At 46.1% G+C, this 26,219-nt stretch overlaps 1 protein-coding gene across 1 annotated transcript in view; it reads left to right on the forward strand.

Annotated features, from left to right (window-relative positions):
• SUPT16H (SPT16 homolog, facilitates chromatin remodeling subunit) overlaps positions 1 to 26,219 on the forward strand; it is a 3,088,153-nt gene that overhangs the window by 2,069,807 nt on the left and 992,127 nt on the right. The window contains exon 16 of the mRNA XM_044058195.1: positions 305 to 431. Within this exon, the coding sequence (XP_043914130.1) occupies positions 305 to 431 (127 nt within the window). The remainder of the gene's footprint in view (positions 1 to 304; positions 432 to 26,219) is intronic.

Below are 26,219 nucleotides of genomic sequence, written 5' to 3' on the forward strand. Positions count from 1 at the left end.
ACATTTCTTTGTAACGTGGGAGGAAACCGGAGTACCCGGAGAAAACCCACATGAATGCAGGGAAGACGTGTAGACTCCACACAGAAGGCACTCAAGCTGAGAATAGACCCGGAGAACCTCTTGCTGTGAGGCGACAACACTACTGCAGCACCTCTGTGCCGTCCATACTTTTAGTGTTTATACAAGTCTCGAGTTTAATGGTAACTTGCTTGACATAAGAGTCACTGTAGAAGTTTAAAGTTTCTGAACCATGTGAATTCTTTACTTGTCATTTGCTTCCTCAAACCACCCTTTTGTGTTTCAGGGCATTGTGAAGCAAGATTCCCTGGTGATCAACATGAATAGGAGTAATCCTAAGCTAAAGGATTTATATATTCGTCCTAATATTGCTCAGAAAAGAATGCAGGGATCTCTCGAGGCACATGTCAACGGTAGGTAAACGTGACTTCTCTTTATTTATTCAGTCTTTTAAATGGCGTCATCCACACAGCACATTAAAGCAGCACTCATAACTAATGTGCGTTGTCAGGTAGTGAGTAGGCGTTTCAGCCACAGCATTTGCTTGTGTTCATTATTTTTTGCTTTCTCTGTATAGTGCTGCTGAGATGACTTTCAGTTGCTCTGTACAGCGCTGCTGAGTTGTGAGTTTCTCTTTCTCTGTATAGTGCTGCTGAGGTGACTTTCTCAGTTGCTCTGTACAGCGCTGCTGAGTTGTGAGTTTCTCTTTCTCTGTATAGTGCTGCTGAGATGACTTTCTCAGTTGCTCTGTACAGCACTGCTGAGTTTTCTTCTTCTCTGTACATTGCCACTAAGTTGTGAGTTTCTCTTTCTCTGTACAGCGCTGCTGAGTTGTGAGGTTTTATTTTCTCTGTACATTGCCACTAAGTTGTGAGTTTCTCATTTTCTCTGTACAGCGCTGCTGAGTTGAGGTTTTATTTTCTCTGTACATTGCCACTAAGTTGTGAGTTTCTCATTTTCTCTGTACAGCGCTGCTGAGTTGTGAGGTTTTATTTTCTCTGTACATTGCCACTAAGTTGTGAGTTTCTCATTTTCTCTGTACAGTGCTGCTAAGTTGAGTTTCTTTGTACAGTGCTGCTACTTCACAGTGGAATTTGTGCATGCTGGAACTTGCAAAAAATGCATTTTTTTCATATTTTTCTTGCTCTTTCGTTTCACTCAGTGGAATTTTGTTTTAGGGCTTTGTTTCTGGTAAGGTTCAATCATCAGACCTGTGTTGAATTTGTACTGGTCCTATTTGTAAATAGTCATTCAGGTGAACACCTTGTTTAGCAAAGCGTGCCCTCATCCCGTACTTCTCAGCAGTCCATTGTCTGTACTCATGGTTTGCATTTGTGGCTTTTTGGAACAATTAGACAAACCATCCCCTTCTTAGTCTTTACTTTCACTTGAATTTAGTGTGTGCAGTTAGTCTTTGGAGCTCCTGCAACAGCATGTGTTTTTTTTTTTTTTTTTTTTTTGCATGACTTTTATTCTATCATCTCTTATAATCAGTTTTGCAGAAGCAGGATCAGCTTTTATGACTGGCAGTGTATGCGTTTGTAGCAGATAGTGAATTGTCTTTGTGCAACCTATATGGTATTATCTTTGCAGCGTGAATAATCAAACGAAAAAAATCCAAACTCCATTTGTCTTGAAATCTGAACTTTTGATGTTCATCGTGTTTCACTGTTAGTCATTACAATTGGGTTATCCTGCTGGCAGGCTACCCGCAGTCAGCCTGAGTTCCAAAGTCTAGGTCCGGCGTCAGTGCGCCGGGGTATAAAAGGGGTATAAAAGATGCAGCCGACGCCATTTTCTTCAGTCTTTCTTGCTGCACAGTGCCCAAAGCAAAGCAGTTCGCAAGTGCCGGTCGGCCGACTCCTGAGATTTTTAAATTCTAATTTCAGATCCGAAGTCTTCATTAAAGCTAAGTACCCCGTTGGGGAAACTTTTTTCTTGCTCCAGACCGATGTCAGAAAAAGTTAATTGCATTTCTTGTGGGAAGCAAATACCTCATAAGGATTTCCATTCTTAATATTTCTTGCCGAGGCCCTGACTCCCAGGCTAGTTGTTGGGTTTGTGCTAGATTTAACCAACGCACTATTAACCGTCGGTACGATTTTGCATTTCATTATTTTGGCCGAAGGTTCAATTATATGATGCTGTTGGAACAGCTGACTACCGGAGTTCATAAAAAAATGCAAAGAAAAGGACAGTCATCCGAGGTCCAAAACCGATGAGGCTTCGGTTAAGCCTGTCGCCGGTTCTGAGTGAGGCGCTTTCGCAGCCCATGACGCCCGCTACCTCAGAGCCTCAGGCCGCTTCCCACTCCCATGTGGAGCCGACTAGGCCTCTGGAAACTCGAGGTATTGGACACTAGGAAACTATTCCTTTAGATGGGTCTGGAGCCGCTGAGTTGGCACCGGCTTTTGAGGGTGTTTTCAGACTTACACAGTTCCATATAAAGCCAACATCAGCTTCAACGGCAAAGACTAAAGCACCTTTAAAGACAAAGAAACAAGTACAGCATTCTCCTGGACAGGCCTCCATGCCTAAAATAACACATGTTTAAAATGGCTGAATACCTAATTACTTTGATCAAGGGTTCCCATCCCCCTCCTAAGAGGCCTAGGCAAGAGATAGAATATGAATCTTCAGATCAGGTTTCCATTTCCTCTGATTCCTCTTCTGATCAGGAATATTCCCTTCCTTCCTATGAGGATTCTGATTCTGAAGAATCTATTCCTTCAGCCTCTCCTCTTGAGGATTATTCTTTTGGGGAGACCCTGCATAGTATGAGGGAGCATATCCACTGGGAGAGCCAATATTACTCAGATTCCAAGAAAAGGCTCAGAGACTTCCTTCTTTTACCTCAGCACAGGCCCCTTGCTATTCCACCTGTTTTAGACATTGTAGATGATGTATTCTCAGAGTCCAGTCTGTCTCCCGATTCTTTACTACAAGCTCCGGTTAAGCCAGACAGATACTGCAGGGTTCCTGACTCTCATACATTTCTTTACAAAAACCATATAGCTGACCCAGAAACTATTTCTCAGGGTCCTAAGGGGGTCAAGGTTTCCACTGCAAAAAAAACCCTATCCCCTCTGATAGGGATTCAATTGTCAATTTCATATGCTTAAATATCTGCAATATATTATGTCACTGCTTAAACAGAAAATGTTGCAGCTGAACAAGTGGGAAAGCATACTTTGCAATGTGGTTTTGATTCTTTAGAGGCCTCCTGCAGGGCCCGCTGTTACGGGTTCTGTCATTAGGAGGCATGTTTGGTTAAAAGAACAGATTCTGCCTGATCATGTTAAAGCAAAATTATTAGATGCTCCATTACAACATGGTACATTGTTTGGTGTTAAACCAGAAGAGGTGTTGAAGAAAATGGAGGATAAAGCTAAATGTATGCAAACAGTGAAGGATTTCTTACAGGTACAGCCTCCCAGATTTAGCAGGAACTGGCCTACAAAAGAATTGGTCTTTCCAGTGTTAGACAGGCCAGAAAGAGGTAGATACAGACGCCCCAGAGGCAGATCACAGCCTCAAGGCTCAGATAGGCCTAAACAATGGAGTGCTCCTACCTCCAAAAGTGGAGAGGGAAAATCACAGCCGTACAGAAATCGTCTCAATGACTTCCCCTGCCAGCACCAAGCACTTATCTTCTGGCAGCTCCTTTGAGGGGGGGGGGGGGGGAGCTAGCATTTTTTTCGCACAACTGGCACATGATCACCCAGGACAAATGGGTCTTAAATATAGTTTCTCAAGGCTACATGTTCCACTTTCACACCCTGCCAAGACCAAATGGTATGCCGGACCTGCCACGCAATCAATGGGCAGAGGCACAAAAACAAGTTCTCTCTCTCATGGATAATGAGAGCCATTCAGCAAGCACCACAGCAAGAGCAGGGACAAGGATTTTACTCAAGGCTATTCTTGGTACCCAGAAAGGACAAAGCCTGGAGACCAATACTGGACCTGTCTATCCTAAACACCTACCTGGATATTCCAAGATTCAAAATGTTAACTCTGCAACAGCTTCTGCCCATGCTGGGCAAGAAAGCTTGGCTTGTGACTTTAGATGTAAAAGAGGCATACCTGCATGTATCAGACAATCATGCAGAAGATACTTAAGATTTATAGCTGGCTCCATACACTACCAATTCTCTGCACTGCCCTTTGGCTTATCTACTGCGCCCAGGGTCTTCACAAAATGCCTGGCACCAGTAATTGCATTTTGCAGACAAAGAAGAATACGAATATATTCTTACTTGGATGACTGCCTTATTCAAGCAGAGAACAAGGGCATCCTACTACAGCATCTGGCGTTTGTAAGAAGATTACTAACAGGTCTTGGGTACACAGTAAATGAAAAGAAATCAAAACTCGTACCCTCTCAAGAGATGATATTCTTGGGTGCAAGCTTAAATACAACTGCCCAGATGGCTTATCTCACGCCAGACAAACACAGGCAAGTGACTACTTATTTCAAAATGTTGGCAACAAAGACCCAGTTATCTGCAAGAAAAATTCTGCAGGTTTTGGGCTTCATGGCATCCTGCATACTACTAATTCCATATGCAAGACTGCATATGAGGAAACTTCAGTGGTATCTAAAAAGTGTTTGGAATCAACATTGCCACAGCCTGGAAACAATCACCCTCATTCCCTGCTTACAACAGGAGTTTCGATGGTGGGCAAAAGCCTATCACCTCAACATGGGGCAGCCATTCACCCTACCCACAGCCAGGCAGACATTGACAACAGATGCATCAGATTATGCCTGGGGGGCCCATATGACAGGAAGATGTATTCAGGGCACATGGTCTGCAAGTCAAGTGCATCTACACATCAATCAAAAAGAAATGCTAGCTGTTCAAAATGCCCTGACAACCTTCAAGGATATACTCCATCCAGGACAATTACTGATAGACTGACAGTACTACAGTCATGTGGTACATAAACAAGCAGGGGGCACGCATTCCTACCCCCTTTGCAGACTAGCCATGAACTTGTGGGACACAGCACTGACTTACCAACTACATTTGAAAGCACAATACCTGCCAGGAAGGTTAAATACTCTGGCAGACGGACTAAGCAGAAACATTATGGATCCTCACAAGTGGAAATTGGATCCACAAGTCTTCAGCATAACAAGGAGCTGGGGGTGCCCAGACATAGACCGATTTGCCTCCCCTCACAACTGCCAACTACAGAGATTCTGCACAAGGACTTATCACAAGCAAGCATGGAAAGTGGATGCTCTGTCTTCCAGCTGGAACAACCTAACGGTGTATACTTTTCCTCCACTGCCTCTCCTCCCCAAGGTGGTACTCAAGGTCAGACAAGAAAAGCCACAAATTATACCGATTGCCCCAGACTGGCCCCGCCAGCACTGGTACCCAATCCTAAAGAGCTTGTCTCAATGCCCAGCTTGGTCTTTACTTCAAATTCCTCACTTATTGACCCAGCAAGACAGTATGGCACTGCACAGCCAACTTAGGACCCTAAACCTGGCAGCATGGCGAATAATGTAGCCATTTAAAACACATTTCTTTCTAAAGCCGTGATGGATGTTATTTTGGAGGCCTGGAGGCCTAGCACCAGAAAATCTTATGCAGAGAAATGGAAGAGATTCTGTGCTTGGAATCAGGCACAAGGCATTGACACGACTGTTCTAAATATTCCTCAGATTTTGCAATACCTAACTGAGATGCTGGATAAAGGCCTTTCCTTTTCATCTATGAAAATTCATGCCTCTGCCATTTTAGCTCATTACAATATGGAACCACCTATTTTTTCTCATCCATTACTAAAGCAGTACCACAGAGGGGCCAAAAACATAAGACCTCCAAGGAGAGCGCCAATACCAGCATGGGACCTCAACTATGTCTTGGAAAAACTCACACTGCCTCCGTTTGAGCCAGCCTCTGCAGCTGATATAAAATTCTTATCCTGGAAAACAGCTCTGCTCCTAGCAATTACTTCTGCTAGACTAGTTACAGGCACTCATGGCTGTGGAACCCTTTATCATTTTCCATCTTGACAGGGTTTCTCTAAGGACAAACCCTATATTTATGCCAAAGGTAGTGTCCAGTGTGGCCCTTAACCAAACAATTCATTTGCCTACCTTTTATCCAAACCCACAGAATAAAGGTGAGAGACTTCTGCATTCTCTGGATATTCACAGGCAGCTACGCTTCTACTTGGACAGAACCAAAGTTTTCAGAAAGACTGAACTTCTAGTAGCATATGCTGAAGGATCACAAGGAAAGCCCATCTCAAAACAGACAATTTCAAAGTGGATAGGCCACTGCATTCATTTCTGCTATTCACAGCATGGCAAATCAGTGCCTAAGGGGTATTAGTCCACATTCAACCAGAGCAGCAGCCACTTCAGCAGCCTTCCTCAGAGGAGTACCAACCAAAGACATTTTAGAGGCTGCAACTTCGAGTTCAGTGCATACTTTTACAAATCACTACCACTTACTTCTCTACTCTGTCAAAGGCAGGCTTTGCCACTGCAGTTCTACAGGGCCTTAGAGCCTCCCCTAATCCTATTTAGCACCAGCTTCCCAACCTTAACTTTGGGATTCAACCCAATTGTAATGACTGCAACAGTGAAACACGAGGAACATAGTACAGTTGTGTACCTACCATAAATTTAGATGTTCGAGTGTATTCACTGTTGCAGTCCAGGTTTCCCTCCCACCATCCCCCTTTTTACCTTGCTGGGACTTGTCTGCACTTTTCTACTCTTTACAACCTTTGTGGTGTATTTGCCTGTAGATGAAGGAAAAGTTTTTGGTATATGCATGCTTATTGGCATAATTTAGCCTACCATTTTAGGGGCAGCTGACATCTGGGGCAATAAAAATTGAAGAAAATTGCATCGGCTGCATCTTTTATACCCCTGGCGCACTGACACTCAGGCCAGCTGCGGGTAACCTGCCAGCAGAATAACCCAATTGTAATGACTGCAACAAGTGAATACACTCTAACATCTACATTTTTGGTAGGTACACAACTGTACTTTCAGTCTTGCCATTAGTGGTAAAATATAGATGTGAGAGTGTTCAATCTCGCCTTTGTTCTTACACATGGGTTCGGAGCCGATCCTCGGCTCCGTGTCGGCCGCCTGCAAGCTCTGCATCGAGAAGAAGCTCGAGATCACCTAATACCCACAATCCCCCTCTGCCTTTACCTCAGATCTAGTTTGCCGCTGCAGCGTTCACATCACTGGGTCAAGCTCGAGCACCTCAGATAAGATTTAGAATTTTATTCTTGTTTTTTCTCTGGTACTTTAGTATTAGAAACTGTTTAATAATAATTTGTGTGAGTGTGGTAAGGTATAAGGAAATCTCGGTTCCGTTTAAGTATAAAACTTAGTCAGAGTTCTCTTCGGGGCCTACCACCACTCTTTGGATTTGACAACTGGATTGACTCATTACTGGATTTGACAATTTTACCGGACTTGACTGTTTTTCTGGATTTGACTATATTTCACCTATCTTTGACATGTCTGAAAAGGCCAAATCAGGTTTCAAGCGTTGCCAGTGTGGGCAAAAAATGTCAGTAACTGACAACCATAGTTCCTGTGCCTACTGTCTTGGCCCTCTCCACCTGCAAGAAGACTGTTCTATTTGTCATTCTTTCAGTGGGAGGGTCATGACAGATAGGCGCAGGAAGTTAATGGACAGGGGTTTATTAAAACCTTCCTTTCAGGAGGCTGTGGATGCTTCTGACCGGGCATCCAAGTGCTCAAAGGAATCGAAGACGTCAGAGCCCAAGTCATCGGCTCCGAGCTCTTCCACTAAAGTTAGATCACCGGTTCCACAGACTTCGGGGCCGAGTGTTCAACTGGTGTCAGTTTCCGAGCCTCGAGTCTTGGAACTGGTGATGGAGCTCCCTCCTTCGACACTATTGAGGTCGGCTCCGTCTTCGGCTCCTTCGACCCGTTCTTCTAAGCTTTCCGATATCGATGTGGACCGTGTGGTGCAGAAGTTATTGGAACATTCGGCCCTATCCAAGCTTATTTCGGTTTCCACCCAGTTGGTGTCGAAACTTGAAGGCCTCCCATTGTCTCCATCCGTTCCTCCTCCGAGACCTGTCCAGTCTTTGGAGCCGGAAGAGGTTGATCTACTGGTTGTGGAGCCCTCGGGTCCAGAACCGTCCTTTTTCTCGGTCTGTTCCTTTCACCTCGACTCCGTCGGATCCCGTACCGGAGTCTCGGAGCCGACGATCTGTCCTTGGTTCCGGGGCCGAGAGTCGAACCGACGTTTCGGTTCCGACTCTTCCCCTCGGGGCCTCGGCGCGGATCGATTCGGCTCCGTCCTCGGGGTCGATGCCTTCGGTGCCTGTCTCGGGGATTCTTCCCATTTCTTCGGAACCGGGAGATTCTTCGACTCGGGACCCGGGGGCCTTCGATCTTATGAGGAAGGTGTTGTCTACCCAGACAACCACATCAGTAGAAGCATCCTCTCCTCCCTTTAAAGGACCGTTATCTTCCTCTGCACCAACGGCCACATCCAAGCGTCGAGCACCGGTGTCTCAGCCACCCCTGGAGGGTGCCCCCTCTTCCTCGGAGGCTTCTTCGGATGTTCCCCCCGAAGAGGTCCCTAGGAAAAGATTGTGTAAGAGGAGACACTTAGATTCTCCACAGGAATCTTTAACATCCGATACTGACTTGGATGAGTCAGAAGGGTCCCCAAAGTCACCTACGGAAGATGTCTCCTTTTCTGACATCTTGGAGATCCTTAAGCAGAGAGGTGATTGGCAGTCCCTCCCCCCTTCTGAGGATGAGTCAGTTCTGCTAAAGGCATTTGGTGCTCGCCCTTCCTCCTCCTGGGTCACTCCGCCCTTCGATGAGTTAATGGAGTTGATTGCTCGAAGGGCGTGGGAGACACCTGACACGGTGGAACCAGTCCCTAGGAAGCCTAATAAGTACATCACTGCACCCCAGGACAAGGCTTACCTCACTAAAGGAGTCCCAGTAGACGCCATGGTGGTGGCAGCGGCCACGAAAAAGGAGATGTCGGAGTCTTCCTCATCTGTCCATCCGCCTAACAGAGATTCTAGGACTATGGACAGATACGGGAAGCGCATTTTTAGTTCAGCGGCTTTTTCTATGTGTTCCCTGAACTATTTGACTCATTTTACACGTTTACAGAGGGATCTAGTCAGAGTTGGGAGATACCCTCCAGGGTACTACAGATGCTGCTGTCTCAGAGAAAGTTTCGGCACATCTAAATACCCTTACATCCATTGTTAACTCATCCATGAGGCTGATATCATACGCAGCCGAAGGGTCGAGTAGGGCAGCGGCTTCAGCGATTGCTCTTCGTAGGCAATCCTGGATGCGCTTATGTTCGTCTGCGGAAGCCTTCAAGTCTTCCTTTACTAACGCCCCATTTGATGGTGCCACACTTTTGGCCCTAAAGTAAAGGAGACCCTTACCCGGTGTGAACAGGAGGGAAAGACTCTGTCTGCTGTCGGAGTCCGTTTTCCACCCCTTCCAGACCGCATTCCCAAAGGGCAACGTGGTGGGAAAATGTGGTTTCAAAACCCCAAGGATCTTTCCCAAGCACACAGGGTGATGCCCCTCAGAGGCAGAGGAGGGGCAGAGGTGGAAGACGCCGGGCGGCAGAGGGGGTCCGCAAAACCAAGGTGACAGGGATACCCCCCCGGTAAACCTTTTCAGCACTCCTGAGAGGAGGCCCGACTGTCCTGCTCTGGAGGCAGTCGGGGGTCGCTTAGCTTTATACCCTCAGGCCTGGCAAAATATTACTACAGACAACTGGGTAAAAAGCGTTGTTACCAGAGGTTACAAAATACCATTCCTATCCACCCCCATTCCAAAGAGAAAACTCCCAGATGTACCACCCCATCTGCGAGACCCAGCAGCTATAGAAATTTCAAAGCTGCTAGAAAAAGAGTCATCCAACCAGTCCCAGCGGACCAAATAGGATTCGGGACTTACTCAAGGTTCTTTTTAGTTCCAAAGAAGACAGGGGACTGGAGGCCGATTTCTGGACCTAAGCAACCTCAACACCTTTGTCAAGAAGGAAAAGTTCCGAATGGTCACGCTTCAATCGATCCTTCCATTTTTACAGAAGGACGACTGGATGTGCTCAATAGATCTGAAGGACGCATACTACCACATCAAAATGGCCAGGACGTCCAGGGATCATTTGCGCTTCCGGCTGGGAGCCAGTCACTATCAGTTTCGGGCCCTGCCCTTTAGTCTGACCTCAGCCCCGAGGGTTTTCACCAAATGCATGGCAGTGGTAGCGTCTCATCTGAGGCGCCTAGGATTCCAGGTGTTTCCGTATCTGGACGACTGGCTCCTGTCTGCCACCACCAGGCGTCAACTGATACAGGCCAGGGATTACACCCTACAACTTTGTATTCACCTCGGAATTTCCGTAAATTTCGAAAAATCTTTGCTACAGCCATCACAGCATATCTTATTCATAGGAGCGGAATTAGATACGCATCATTTGCTTCTAAGGCTTCCTACAGAAAGGATAGTCGCACTTCAAAACAACATTTCTCTCCTGCTGTCGTCCAAAAGTCCCGGCAAAGCTGGTTCTGAAGGTCTTGGGTCTCATGGCAGCTTCTCTCATTGCGATACCATTGGGAAGACTGCACATGAGAGTTCTACAATGGCTCCTGTTTGCACAATGGTCATTCCAACAGCTACCTCTGACTCACGAAATTCTGATAACAAACACATGCAAGTCACACCTAACTTGGTGGCTTCAGACTTGCAACCTTTCCAGCGGAAGACCATTTGTGCTACCCACACCGTCAGCGACGATAACCACGGACGCTTCCCTGATAGGGTGGGGGGGCATCTTTCAGGGACAGACAGTCCAAGGCGAATGGACCAATCTGGAGTACAATCTGCACATCAATGTTCTGTAGTTGAGGGCAGTGTTTTTAGCGTTGCAACACTTTGCTCCCCTTCTTCCTCTAGGAACTATTGCAGTTCAGACAGACAACATGTCCGTAGTCTGGTACATAAACAAGCAAGGGGGAACCAGGTCTTATCAACTATGCAGAGAGGCCATGAGAATTTGGCAATGGGCGGAGTCCACGGGTCGCTTTCTGATCGCAACGCATATCCCGGGGTCATCCAACGTCATAGCCGACAGGCTGAGCAGGGCAATACTGTTGCCTCACGAGTGGTCCCTCAAACAGTCAATTGCGAACATGATATTTCGCAAGTGGGGCCAGCCTTCCTGCGATCTGTTTGCGTCTCCAATGAACGCCAAATGCAGGAGCTATTTTGCCCTATTACCCCCTCCAGGGGAAGTCCCCAGGGACGCGCTGGTGCACGATTGGCCCCCGGGTCTCCTGTATTCTTTTCCTCCATTTCCCCTGATTGCAAAGTTTCTGCAGAAAGCCAACAACCTTCGGAGGACTATAATCCTCATTGCCCCTTCTGGCCTCGTCAAATTTGGTTCCCCTTTCTATTGCGTCACCGCATTCGGGGACCTTGGATGCTGGACCCAGAGCCAGATCTACTGACTCACTCGTCAGGAGTCCCTCACCCATCTCTCGAATCACTCCATCTAGCAGCTTGGCTGCTCCGCTTCCCTTTCTAGCCAGGTCTGATTCCCTTACACCGGTGGTTCAGAATATTTTAGTGGCTTCTCATAAAGCTTCCACTACAAAGACCTACACCAGTAAATGGAAACGTTTCGTCTTCTGGGCTAATTCACATCATTTGGACCCTGTTATAGCCCCGCTGAACAAGATCTTGGAGTTCTTGACAGAATTGTTTCATGAAGGAGCTTCTCCTGCTTCTTTAAGAGTGCAGTTGGCTGCCATTTCTAACTATCATGTGGAAGAATGTGGTGCGCCTATTATGGCTCACAGGCTTTGTAAAGCTTTTTTAAAAGGATCTTTTCATATCAGACCACCAATTAGAAGTCCTACATCACCGTGGAATTTGAACCTCTTACTTTCTAAATTGATGTTGCCCCCCTTTGAACCAGCCTCAATTTGCCCATTGAAATTTTTGTCGTGGAAAACTCTATTCCTAGTAGCCATTACATCCGCTAGGCGAGTGTCTGAGCTTCAAGCTCTTTCTATTAAACACCCTTATTTAATTTTCCACTCTGACAGAGTATCCCTTCGCACTAATCCATCCTTTCTCCCCAAAGTTTGCTCTACTAATAATATTAATCAGTCCATTGAATTACCCACCTTCTTCAAAAACCACTCTAACAAATTGGAGTATATGTTGCACAAATTGGATGTCCATAGACAACTCAGATTTTATTTGGATAGAACAAAAGATCACAGGAAGTCTGATCAACTGTTTGTAGCTTTTGCTGACAGCAGAAAGGGTGTAGCAGTTACGAAACGAACTCTTTCCAAATGGCTAACTGATTGTATCTCATACGTTTATGAGGCTTCTAATCAAACATTATCAGTCAAACCTAAAGGACATTCTACCAGATCAGTGTCTACATCCTTAGCTCACGCAGCTCGCTTACCATTAGACACGGTCTGTGCGGCTGCTACTTGGGCTAAACCACATACATTTATCTCTCATTACAAAGTGGACAGGGTTTCTAGGGATAGGGCAACCTTTGGTTCCACTGTGCTCAAGAACGTTCTCCCGTGAGTTCCTCAGGATCATGGAGCTAGGGACGCTACCCATGTGTAAGAACAAAGGCGAGATTGAACACTCTCACATATAGAAGTTATGTCCTTACCATAACGTTCCATGTGGAGTGTTCATCTCGCCTTGGTTATTACACTCCCAGCCTTCCCACCCTTAGGAAGAACGTTCGATTTGGTGCCTGGTCTGGAGTATTCTCCTTCTGCACTTGCATTAGTTGTGTTATATGATACACTTGTGTATATATGTATATATATATATATATGTATGTATATAGATATCCTATCATTAGGTAATTTTTGGTATGTGTGTGTGCTCTCTATGACTGGTTTGCTTGCAAACTAGATCTGAGGTAAAGGCAGAGGGGGGATTGTGGGTATTAGGTGATCTCGAGCTTCTTCTCGATGCAGAGCTTGCAGGCGGCCGACACGGAGCCGAGGATTGGCTCCGAACCCATGTGTAATAACCAAGGCGAGATGAACACTCCACATGGAACGTTATGGTAAGGACATAACTTCTATTTTTCAACTATAGACTCCAGTGTATATCTAAAAATAAGCTGCATGAAGGCTGGAGAAATGGTCCCATTTCAGACTACGGTTATTGAGCTGGAACAATCCATTCCTGGGGTGTAACTCTGGATGTTAAGTTGTCTATCTCGCCTTCATTCTTGCTGGATGGGTTCGGAGCCGATCTCGGCTCCGACTCGGCCACTCTAAAAGCTCGAGAGTTGGTTCCACCGGCTCGAGGCTGCCCCTATATCCCACAATGCTAGGCGTGAATTACCTCAGATCTCGTTTGCCGCTACAGCGATCGAGGTGTTTTTCTACCGGCTCCAAGTTAGTTTAAATTAGATTAGTCTAATAACCTTTAAACTTACTCTAGCTTAGTTTATCCCCTTTTTTACCTTTAGTGTAGTGGATATTTATCCTTTCTACCATCTTATCCAGCCCCTTCTTCAAGAACTAATAAGTTCTTTCCTTAGGCCTTCGGGCCCTTCCTTCCCTTCAGTGTGTGTATGTGTTTTTGATAGGAGTTTTATATCCTTAACTTAACTTAATTTTCAGAAGTTTTGTTTAAAGTAATTTTACTTAGATTTTTCTGACAGTGTAATCAGTGTATGTGTTTGTGTGTGGTTACACTTCGGTTCCTTGAAAATGTCCAAGGATTCAAAGGTCTCAGGCTTCAAGAAGTGTGACTCGTGCTGTCAGAAAATGTCTGACAGACGGTCACACTTCTTGTGTGTACTGCCTGGGACCTTTACACCTGCAGGACTCTTGTGCTGTATGCCATGGCTTCAGCCCTAGAGTCCTGCAGGAAAGAAAAAACAAACTCATACTAAGGGGTTTGCTTAAGCCTGAAGGTTCCCTATCTGCTACCTCGGGAAAACCTTCCAAGGCTTCTAAGACCTCGGCTCCAGCTTCTGAGTCGAGGCCTAAGGCTTCGAAGCCTACTACTACATCGGCTCCGGCTGGAGCCGATGAGTCTTTGACTACAGTTTCTGTGGTTCCCTCGGCTCCGGCCGGAGCCGAGGCATTGCAGATTCCTGGGTCGGCTCCGATCAGACCATCGGAGCCGACATCTAGAAAGAGGTCGAGGTCACCATCCCTTGGCTCCGTTCATTCGGCTCCAGCGTCTCCCTTGCTGTCTGAACGGAGCCACAGATCTTACTCCTCCAGGTCATCGAGGCTCTCGGATCATGACCTCCAGAGGGTAGTGAGTCGACTTTTAAAGTCCGAGGCACTGGCCCAAATGCTTCAGAGTCCGACTCATCAGTCTATGCCTCAACCTATTCCTCTAAATATTCCTCCTCCGACTCCTTTGAGCTCGGAGCCGGGGAGTCTCGGAACCGAGACTGTGGTAGCATCGGAGCCGATACATTTGTCTTCGGCTCCGTCGTCGGCTCCGATTTCTTCTTTTGAAGAATCTCGGCGCCGGACTTCCCTCGTCGGCTCCGAGGGGGTGAGTGGCATCGGACCCTTGTCCGACCCCCCTCTCCCTCTCGGTGCTTCGGCGCTGGTGAGTTCTGCTCCGACATCGGTCTCGGATCCATCTCTGTCGGTGCCGAGGGAGGTTCTCAGCTTCTCGGAGCGGGGACCTCTGGCTCTGCCTGACAGGGGTGCGTTCGAGGTCATGCGGAGTGTGTCGGAACCTTGTTAGACTCCACAGTCGGCTCCGTCCGCCCCTCCCTCTTCGGTGCCTCTGGTTATGTCGACTCACTCCCTCATCCCAGACCGCAGAGAGCCAGCTCCTCAAGAATCCCCTGTGGGGATCTCATCTTCTTCCGAGGCCTCCCCTGAATTGGCAGGGGAGCCCCCTAGGAAGAGAAAGTGTAAGAGGAAGCACATAGACTCACCTGAGTCTGTCACCTCTGACACAGATTTAGAGGATTCCGAGGGTTCCCCCCGTTCCCCTTCTGAAGATGTCTCCTTTGCGGACATTCTAGAGATCCTGAAACAGATCGGAAATTGGCCAGCCCTTAACCCTTCGGAGGATGAATCTGTGTATCTTGAGGCGTTTGGCTCGCCCTTCCACCTCCTGGGTGTCCCCCTTTGATCCCCTCATGCAGGTGGTGGCAAAGAAAGCCTGGACGGCTCCTGACTCAGTGGACCCTACCCCCAGGAGACCTTCTAAATTTATAACAGCACCAACTGACAAACAATTTCTGACCAAAGGTGTTACAGTGGATGCTATGGTGGTAGCTGCTGCCACCAAGAAGGAACTAGCTGATCCTTCAGTGCCTGTTCATCCCCCTAACAAAGAATCTAGGTCTATGGACAGGTATGGTAAGCGGATGTTTTCGTCAGCGACCTTTGCAATGCGTTCGCTGAACTACCTATGCCATTTCACCCGTCTCCAAAGAGACTTGATCAAGGAAGCGGGTGAGATGTTGAAGAATCCTACAGCTGCAGATTTTCAGGACAGAATGAACACCCAGCTGACTACCCTGAATTCAATAGCTAACTCCTCCATGCGCCTCCTTTCATATGCGGCTGATGGAGCGAGTAGAGCTGCAGGGACAGGTGTCGCCTTACGCCGGCATGCCTGGATGCGACTATGCAATTTTGCGGACCCCTTTAAGACGTCTTTCACTAATTCCCCATTTGATGGATCATCTCTCTTTGGTCCTCAAGTGAAAGAAACCTTGACTAGGTGCGAGACGGATGGCAAAACTCTGTCTGCCGTCGGAGTCCGTTTTTCTACTCCTTCTAGACCTTACCCCAAAGGCCAGAAAAGTGGGAAAATGTGGTTCCGCAAACAATCTCAAGGGAATTTGCCTGACGCACAGAGTCGGTTCCCCTCCAGAGGCAGAGGAGGGAACAATAATGGTAGACGTCGCCCCAGAGGCAGAGGGGGTCCGCAGAACCAGGGCAATCGAGAAATCTTTTCCGATAAGCCCTTTCAGCATCCCTGAGGTGTTGCCCAACTGTCCACTTTCGGAGGCAGTCGGGGGAAGATTGTCACTGTACCCAGAAGCCTGGCTATCCCTAACTCACGACAAGTGGGTACAGTCCATCATTTCCGAAGGCTATTCCATTCCCTTAGTTCGCATTCCGAACCAATCAAAAAAATCCCTTCCAGATGTTCGTTCCACCCGCTCAAAGGGATCTTGCAGCTTTGGAAATTTCAAAGCTGCTTGCAAAAAGAGCAATTCAGCCAGTTCCAGCAGACCAGCAAGGATCCGGAATCTACTCCAGGTTCTTTTTAGTTCCAAAGAAAACAGGGGACTGGAGACCAATTTTGGATCTCAGTATCTTGAACAAGTCGGTCAAGAAAACAAGATTTCGGATAGTCACGCTACAGTCCATCCTTCCCCTATTGGGAAAGGAAAACTGGATGTGCTCTATAGACCTTCAGGATGCGTACTGTCACATAAAAATGAACAGACGCTCCAGAAGATTCCTCCGCTTCAGGCTGGGAACCAGTCATTTTCAATTCAGGGCCCTGCCCTTTGGTCTCACCATCGCCCCCCGGGTGTTTACCAAATGCATGGCAGTGGTAGCTTCTCATCTGAGACGTCAAGGATTCCAGGTGTTTCCATATTTGGACGACTGGCTCCTTACAGCTCCCACCAAGCATCTTCTCTTAATGGCCAGGGACTGCACCTTTCGCATTTGTCAAAAGTTAGGCATTTCAATAAATTGCGAAAAGTCTGTTTTGTCGCCTTGGCGTACTATTACCTTCATAGGCGCAAATCTAGACACAGTCAACATGTCTGCGAGACTAACAGATCAGAGAATAGCAGACATGCACAAACTGGTCTCGCTCCTCTTCAGCAGCAACAGAGTCAAAGCCAGGTTAGTTCTGAAAGTATTGGGGATTATGGCGGCTGCCATACCTCTGCTTCCATTAGCCAGATTCCACATGAGAATCCTTCAATGGTTGCTCTTCACACAATGGTCATACCAGCAACTTCCGATGTCCCACACCATTATGATTACACAAACATGCAAGAATCATCTTCTGTGGTGGATGTCTTCCCCCCAGCTCTTCTTGGGAAGACCCTTTGTTCCTTCTCCTCCGGTTGCTACTCTGACAACGGACGCCTCCCTGATCGGGTGGGGGGGGGGCATTATCAGGGCAGAACTGTCCAGGGCACATGGCAACCAGACGAATGCCACTTGCACATAAATGTTCTAGAGATGAGAGCAGTGCTTTTAGCGTTGCAAGCCCTTCAACACTCTCTTCCCTTAGGAACGATAGCAATCCAGACGGACAATGTCTGTAGTGTGGTATATCAACAAACAAGGCAGAACCAGGTCCTATCCCCTATGTCGAGAAGCACTCAGACTGTGGCAATGGGCGATTTCTTCTCAGCGGTTTCTGATAGCAACGCACTTCCCCGGGAAGTCCGATCAAATTGCGGACAAGTTGAGCAGAGCTATCCTCATGCCTCACGAGTGGTCTCTGAAAGACTCTGTTGTGAGAGAAATTTTTCTCAAGTGGGGTCAACCTTGCTGCGACCTTTTTGCTACTCCCCAAAACAGCAAGTGCAGAGATTTCACCCTATTCCCGTTACCAGGCCAGCCCAGCAGAGACGCTCTAGTCCAAGTTTGGCCCCGGGGACTTCTGTATGCATTTCCTCCCTTCCCACTAATCTCTCAAGTGATACAGAAAGCTATCGCTCAGAAGGCCTCATTGATCCTCATTGCTCCTTACTGCTCCTTACTGGCCTCGACAGGTTTGGTTCCCCTTTCTACATCAGTTTCTGTTGGAGCAACCTTGGCATCTGGACCTAGTTCCAGATCTTTTGATCCATCAGTCGGGTCAGTTACATCGCTCCCTCCCCTCTCTGAACCTCACTGCTTGGTTCCTCCAGTTCCAACCTTAGCCAGGCTTCCTCAAATATCTCACTCCGTTCGAGATATTTTGATAGCTTCCCATAAATCATCCACTCGAAAGATTTATCTCAGTAAGTGGAAACGTTTCGCCTATTGGGCTCAAGGAAGGGACTTAGATCCTTTCACTGCTCCCATCCATATGGTTCTTGATTTTCTAGCTGAACTCTTTCATGCAGGTTCATCTCCTTCTACTCTCAAAAGTTCAATTGGCAGCTATATCTAACTTTCATGTGGGCATTTCAGAGTCTGCCATAATGTCCCACAAGCTTTGCAAAGCCTTTTTGAAGGGAGATTTTCTTCTCAGACCTCCTATAAGAAATCCTCCTCCTCCTTGGGACCTTAATTTAGTTCTCAGTTCTTTGATTCTCCCCCCTTTCGAACCTGCAGCTTCCTGTTCTTTAAAATTGCTATCATGGAAGACTCTCTTTCTGGTAGCTATTACTTCAGCTAGAAGAGTTTCAGAACTTCATGCACTCAGCTGTCGACCACCATATCTGTTGTTCCACAAAGACAGGGTTTCCTTACGAACCAACCCGTCCTTTTTACCTAAGGTAGCCTCTGCGTCTAACATAAATCAAAGCAATGATCTTCCTGTGTTTTTTCCAGGATATTCTAATAGGTCTGAACAAAAACTGCATTGGCTAGATGTTCGTCAGTTAAGGTACTATTTGGATTGAACCAAACAATTCAGAAAAACTGACCAACTGTTTGTCTCCTATGCAGAAGGCAGAAAGGGACTTTCTGTTTCCAAGGTATCACTATCTAGATGGCTAACATCACTGATTTCAATTGTTTATGAAATTAGACACCAAAAGCTGCCTAACAAACCTAAGGCCCACTCCACCAGAGCTTTGGCTACTTCTATAGCCTTCCAAGACAGACTGCCTATTGACACCATTTGTGCAGCGGCTACTTGGGCTACTCCTCACACTTTCATTTCACATTATAAGTTGGATTTAGCTTCTAGGCATAGAGCTAACTTTGGTACCACTGTTCTCAAGAGTCTGTTCCGTTAGGCCACCCGGGACAAGGTGCTAGGGACGCGGTCCCATCCAGCAAGAATGAAGGCGAGATAGACAACTTAACATATAGAAGTTATGTTCTTACCATAACGTTCCATGTTAGTTGTCTTCTTCTCGCCTTCTTTCTTGCGTCCCACCCTCCTTCCCCCTGGCCTGGACAGACCTGGAGGAGTTTGATTATGACCTCTCTTCCTACCACCTCTTTGCTATACCTATATGCACTGCGGTGCATATTTTCAGTGATCAGGATTTAGGTCACCTTTCCTCTTTCCCTTTATTATAGAGGTGGACTCTCTTTCCATTTTTTCTGGTTGTATTTTTAGCTGGGCCTAGCTCACAAACGAGATCTGAGGTAATTCACGCCTAGCATTGTGGGATATAGGGGCAGCCTCGAGCCGGTGGAACCAACTCTCGAGCTTTTAGAGTGGCCGAGTCGGAGCCGAGATCGGCTCCGAACCCATCCAGCAAGAAAGAAGGCGAGAAGAAGACAACTAACATGGAACGTTATGGTAAGAACATAACTTCTATTTATTAAGCTGGAACAATCCATTCCTGGGTTGTAACTCTTGACTGTGGTTATTGAGCTGAACAATCCATTCTTGGGTTGTAACTCTGACTGTGGTTATTGAGGTGAAACAGTCCATTCCTGGGTTGAAACTCTATTCATTGCTGCAGTTGAAGTCCACAGAGTTTGAACATGGATGATGTACCCACTTTAAGACTCAGTGCTATGTTTTAGAGAAAGGAACAATAATTTTCATTAGATTAACAGTTTCTATAGCAGATTATAAAACTGGTTTTAAGCACTGATTTAGTTATATGCGCTATGTGATGGGGTGTTACCAGAGGCAGAGTACTGCTTGTGGGGTACGATGTTCTTCATTCCACATTGCTGCAGTCCTAACCATTGGGTAGTCCGCTGTCCAGTCGGCCCGAATACCAAAGTATATGGCTGACGTCGGTCAGGGCGCATTAGACTGACGTCAGGGTACTAATGCGCATGACCGACGTCATATCCTCAGTCTTTTTTGCCGCATGGTCCGATGCAGAAGCAGTTTTGCGAGTGCAGGTTGGCGTTCTGAAATTTTCTGAAGTCGGAGTTTCAGACCGAATCAAAGTTGGCTAAGTACCCCGTTGGGGAATATTTTGGTTTTTTCTTGCCTCAGTATTTAACCGGATGTCAGAAAAAGTGAATAACTGTATTTCTTGTGGGAAACAGATACCTCATAGGGATTACCATACCTTGTGTATACCTTGTTTAGGGCCTGAGCACGACGTTGTTGGATGCCGCTCTTGTGCTAGATTTAACAAACGCACTATTAAGAGAAGGTTAGACTGTGCCAGGTTAGTTTTGGGAAGCGTTGTAATTATAAAATGCCGTCGGATACTCCGACGCCCGCTTCGTCTAAAAAGCGCAAGGACAAAGCAGCAAAGCCTAGAGTAGAAGAACCGGCAGTCCCGGACGTCGGTTCTTTAGAAGGCTCAGTGGAGCCAGAGGTTTTGCCAGGAGTTTCTTTGGAGTCTCAGGGAGAGACTTTACTGTTACAGGATGTGTCCTCTCAGGAGGTAGGCCAGGCTGAAGGGGCTTCTCAAGTGGCTGTTCTTCCCTCCCTTCCTAAGGTGGTTAGAGCCTCCCCTTCTGTTTCCAAGGCTTCTTTGAGAGGCAGGCCAAGTTTAACTTCAGTAGGGGTTTCTCCTAGCTCTTCAGGATCTGTGCCTAAGAAACATATGCTTAAAATGGCAGAAGATTTGATCACTATGATTAGAGGTTCTATGCCCCCTCCTGATAAGAGGCCTAGGGTGGAGCCTGAGTTTGAGAGTTTTGAGCAGTGTTCGGAGGCTTCTGAGTCTTCGGCTGAAGACCTGCAGGAGTTTCCTCCTTATTCTGATTCTGATGTGGATGATTCTACTCCTTCAGCTTCTCCTCCTGAGGATTTCTCATTTTCAGAGACTCTGCATTCCATGAGGGAGCATTTTAAATGGGAAGGTCAGGATTTCTCTGATTCCAGGAAGAGGCTTAGGGAATTCTTGTTTTTACCCCAGCATAGGCCTTTAGCTATACCTCCTGTTCTGACTGTGGTGGAAGATGTTTTTGCAGAGGCTTCCCTGAACCCTGATTCTTTGCCTCCGGCCCCGGTTAAACCGGATAGGTACTATAGGGTGCCTGAAGCTCATAAGTATCTTTTTAAGAGTCCTAGGGCAGACCCTGAAACTGTCTCTCAGGGGCCTAAAGGTGTTAAGGCTTCTGTTGTTAAAAATCCTGTTCCTCCTGATAAAGAGGCAAGGGCTTTGGATAGATGGGGAAAGAAGGTGTATACTTCTTCCACTTTAGCCATGAGGGCGTTGAATTGCCAGTTTCACATGTTAAAATATCAAAATTATCTCCTTTCCCAATTGAAGTCTAAGGTGGATGCTCTGGCGGAAGGTATTGAGTGTAAAGAGTTGCAGGATTTAGTTCATGTGTCTGAACAGGTGGGTAAGCATTCATTGCAATGTGGTTTTGATGCTGTGCAGGCCTCCTCGAGGGTGGCTGCCACTGGTTCTGTTCTTCGAGGCACGCCTGGTTGAGGGATCAGAATTTAGCTGAGCATGTTAAGACAAGGATTTTGGATGCTCCTTTACAGTCTGACGTGTTGTTTGGTTCGCCTGTGGAAGCAGTTTTAAAGAAAATGGAGGACAAGGCTAAGTCTATGCAAACTGTTAAAGATTTTTTGCAGGTGCAGCCTCCGAAGTTTAGTAGAAATTGGCCTACTAAGGGATGGACATATCCTGCTTATGATTCCCAGTCTAGGGGTAGGTCTAGACGTGGTAGGGGCAGAGCTCAAGGTTCTTTTAGGCCTAGAACAGGGAGTTCACCTGCTCAGACTTCTGGGGAGGGCAGGGGTCAGTCCTTTCGTAAACAGACCCAATGACCTGCCTTTTCAGCTGCCAGTACATTCTCGTCTGGCAGCACCTTTGGGAGGACGGCTGGCTCTTTTCAAAGAAAATTGGGATTTAATTACCCAAGACAGATGGGTTTTGGATATCATTCACCACGGTTACAGGTTTTACTTCCATACCTTGCCTCCTTTCAAAGGCATGCCAGACATTCCTCCTCTGCAAAGAAAAGAGGCTCACAAGCAAATTTCTCTGTTACTCCAAATAGGGGCCATTCAGCCAGTCCCTGTGCCAGAAAGGGGCCTAGGATTTTATTCTCGCCTGTTCCTAGTACCAAAGAAGGGGAACACGTGGAGACCAATTTTGGATTTATCTATCCTCAACACTTATCTGGACATTCCCAAGTTCAAGATGTTGACGCTACAACAGCTTTTACCTCTGCTGGGCAAAGATCACTGGATGGTAACTTTAGATCTCAAGGAGGCTTACCTTCATGTACCTATCAGACTAAGTTGCAGGAAGTATCTGCGTTTCGAGCTGGAAATTCCCATTATCAGTTCTCTGCATTGCCCTTTGGCTTATCTACTGCCCAGAGTGTTCACAAAGGTTCTGGCTCCAGTGATAGCTTACTTCAGGCTAAAAGGAATTCAAATCTATCCTTACTTGGACGACTGCCTGATTCTGGCTCAAGAAAAGGAAGACCTTTTACAGCATTTGGAATATGTGATAGCAGTGCTAAGATGCCTAGGGTATTCTGTGAACGAAATAAAGTCCAGTCTAGTACCCTCTCAAGACATGTGCTTTCTGGGTGTGAGACTGAATACAGCAGCCCAGATGGCCTTTTAACCCCGGACAAACAAAAGAATCTTTCCATTTACTTCCATCACCTATCTCTTCAGTCCGGGCTGACTGCAAGGACAGTCCTTCAAGCCTTAGGGTTCATGGCATCTTGTATTCTGGTGCTTCCCAATGCCAAACTGCATATGAGGAAGCTGGAATGGTATCTCAAAAATGTATGGACACAGCACTGCCAGGATTTGGACACTGTCATTCAAATAATACCTTGCATTCAAAAGGAATTTTTGTGGTGGGCTCAGGAATGTCACCTAAACAAGGGACTCTCTGTGACCCGGCCAGAGGCGAGTCAGATTCTAACGACAGATGCCTCAGACATAGCTTGGGGAGCTCATCTGAATGGAAAGTGGATACAAGACAAGTGGCCTGCCAGACTACAGCATCTACATATCAACATGAAGGAGATGTTAGCAGTCCAGTTTGCATTAATGGCTTTCAAGGAGTTACTTCTTCCAGGGCAGGTGTTGATTCTAACAGACAACACAACTGTCATGTGGTACATCAACAAACAAGGGGGAACACATTCTTACCCTCTATGCAGGCAAGCAATGATTTTATGGGAGACTGCGCTCAGCTTGCAACTAACTCTTCAGGCAAGGTTTCTGCCGAGCACAGAACTCCTTAGCAGATGTGTTAAGCAGGCAAATCATGGATCCCCACAGTGGAAACTGGATCTTCATGTATTTCGCAAATTGACAGTGTCATGGGGAACTCCAGACATAGATCTGTTCGCTTCTCCACTAAACCACCAGCTGCCAAAGTTTTGCACGAAAAGGTTTCATCACACAGCTTGGAAAGTGGATGCTCTTTCTTTCACTTGGAAAAATCTTCATGTGTATGCCTTTCCACCTCTGCCTCTTCTCCCAAAGGTACTCCTGAAGGTCAGACAAGACAAGCCAAGGATGATTTTAATAGCTCCAGATTGGCCTCGGCAACATTGGTACCCATTACTGAGGAGTCTGGTAAAGAAGCCTCCATGGCCTTTACCTTTGATTCCACACCTGTTGTCTCAGAGGGACGGTCATCTACTCAATGTCAAGCTTCACTCTCTTCATCTAACAGCCTGGCATATTCTGTTTTGAAACACAGCAGGTCTCAACTTCCTCAACAAGTTTTGAATGTGATTATGGAAGCCAGAAGACCTAGTACAAGGAAAGTGTACGCAGAAAAATGGAAGAGATTTTTATTTTGGAGTACAGCAAGGAATTTGGAGATTTCTGAGCCTAATTTGAGTGTGGCTCTTCAATATCTTACTGAGTTACTAGACAAAGGTTTGTCTTTCTCTTCCATTAAGATTCATGCTGCAGCAATTTCAGCTCACTATGATTGTGACCCACCATTGTTTTCGCATCCTTTGTTCAAGCAATTTCTTAGAGGGGCAAAGAATATAAGACCCCCACATAGAGCTCCTACTCCTGCTTGGGATCTCAATTTTGTGTTGGAGAAACTTACTCTACAACCTTTTGAGCCTGCGGCTACTGCTGAATTGAAATACTTGTCATGGAAGACTGCTTTTTTGTTGGCCATTACTTCTGCAAGAAGGGTTTCTGAATTGCAGGCCCTTATGGCGGTAGAGCCTTTTTTGATTTTCCATAAGGATAGGGTATCATTACGTACTAATCCTTCTTTTATGCCTAAGGTGGTTTCTAGTGTGGCTTTAAACCAAACTATTCATTTGCCTACTTTCTATGCAGATCCCCAAAATAAGGGGGAAACGATTTTGCACACTTTAGATGTACACAGGCAATTGCGTTATTATTTAAGCAGGACTAAGGATTTTAGGCAGTCTCAGCAGTTGTTTATTTCTTTTGCTTTGAGTTCTCAGGGCAGGCCTGTGTCAAAACAAACTATTTCTAAGTGGATTGGGTTTTGCATTGCATTTTGTTATTCCCATCATGGCAAGGAGATTCCAGCTGGGATTAGGCCTCATTCCACTAGGGCTACTGCCACTTCAACAGCATTTCTAAGGGGTGGCAACTAAGGATATTTTGGAGGCAGCTACTTGGAGTTCGGTGCATACTTTCTCTAAGCATTACCACCTTCCTCTCTACTCTAAATCTAGGGCTGGTTTTGCCACAGCTATTTTGCAAGGCATGTTGACAGCTCCTGCTTCCTTATGATTTGCCAGCCTCCCTTACCTCTGCTTTGGGATTCTACCCAATGGTTAGGACTGCAGCAATGTGGAATGAAGAACATAGTACAGTTTTGTACCTACCATAAATGTAGATGTTCGAGGATCCACATTGCTGCAGTCCAATTTACCCTCCCTCCTTCCCCTCTGTGTTTAGGGGTGATTGTGTGGTTGAGGTTATACTCCTGTAATTTTGTATATATTGTACATATTTTTGGTGTAGGAGTGTTTGGTGTTTTTGGTTTTGGCCTTGTCTTTTAGGGTCTTCTGACATCTGGGGCAAGAAAAGACTGAGGATATGACGTCGGTCATGCGCATTAGTACCCTGACATCCTGACGTCAGTCTAATGCGCCCTGACCGACGTCAGCCATATACTTTGGTATTCGGGCCGACTGGACAGCGGACTACCCAATGGTTAGGACTGCAGCAATGTGGATCCTCGAACATCTACATTTATGGTAGGTACAAAACTGTACTTTATAGCAAGATTCTTTTATCTAATAAGACATTCAGGAGTACTTAACTGAAACTGCTGCCTAGGATGGTCTAATGATATGTATAATAGTCCTTAGCAGATGGGGTTGACCCATTTTCAAAAGAAACACTTTGTAGTCAGGCTTCATTTTTCAGCTGCAGAAAGCACAAGAAACAGGAGTATTTATTTATTTATTTATTGGCATTTGTTAACCGGGTTAGTCCAACTGGGCTTGTGGCCCATTTTCAGTGGAAACCCGAGGAGAAACGCTCCAACAGTACATATTTGTTACAAAGTATAATTTTACACAAAATATTGAAGTGAGAACAGTTATACCGAGCAAAACGTTTTACATTTGAGTACATGCATACAAGTTCCAAGTATGAAGAAAGAAAAAAAGAAACTAAGAAACATGTAATTTTACAGTGAGATATTGCAGTAGGTTGAAAGTAAAACAAAAAAAAATATATATATATATTTTTTTTTTTTTTTTTTTTTTTTTTTGCTGTTTGTGTGGAATTATGCAAATACCTTATGAGAGGTGTGGGGGGGGACTAAGTACCTAAGTACGATCCTTAAGGGCAAGAGTGAGGGAAGGAGGCTTAAGTGGGGTCATTGCAAGGGCAGGTCCTGGAATTGAAAAAATAAGTTTTTAAAGTGGGAGGTGCGTAAAATTGAACATAAGTCAAGAGAAGTTTGTTCTAGGCTTAGGCGACTGGGTGTTTATAGAGTAGTTTGCCTGCAGACTTTGTTGGGTGGTAGATATCAAGTAATTGTTGATTAGAAGTATGGAGTAAATACATTTTATTTATTTCCAGTGGGATTACCGGGGAAGTCCACTGGGCCTAGAGGGCCTGTTCTCAGTGGAGGCCTGGG

The sequence above is a fragment of the Protopterus annectens genome, chromosome 16.part0, assembly GCF_019279795.1.
Source record: "Protopterus annectens isolate FY-2018-M chromosome 16.part0, PAN1.0, whole genome shotgun sequence".
NCBI lineage: Eukaryota > Metazoa > Chordata > Ceratodontiformes > Protopteridae > Protopterus > Protopterus annectens.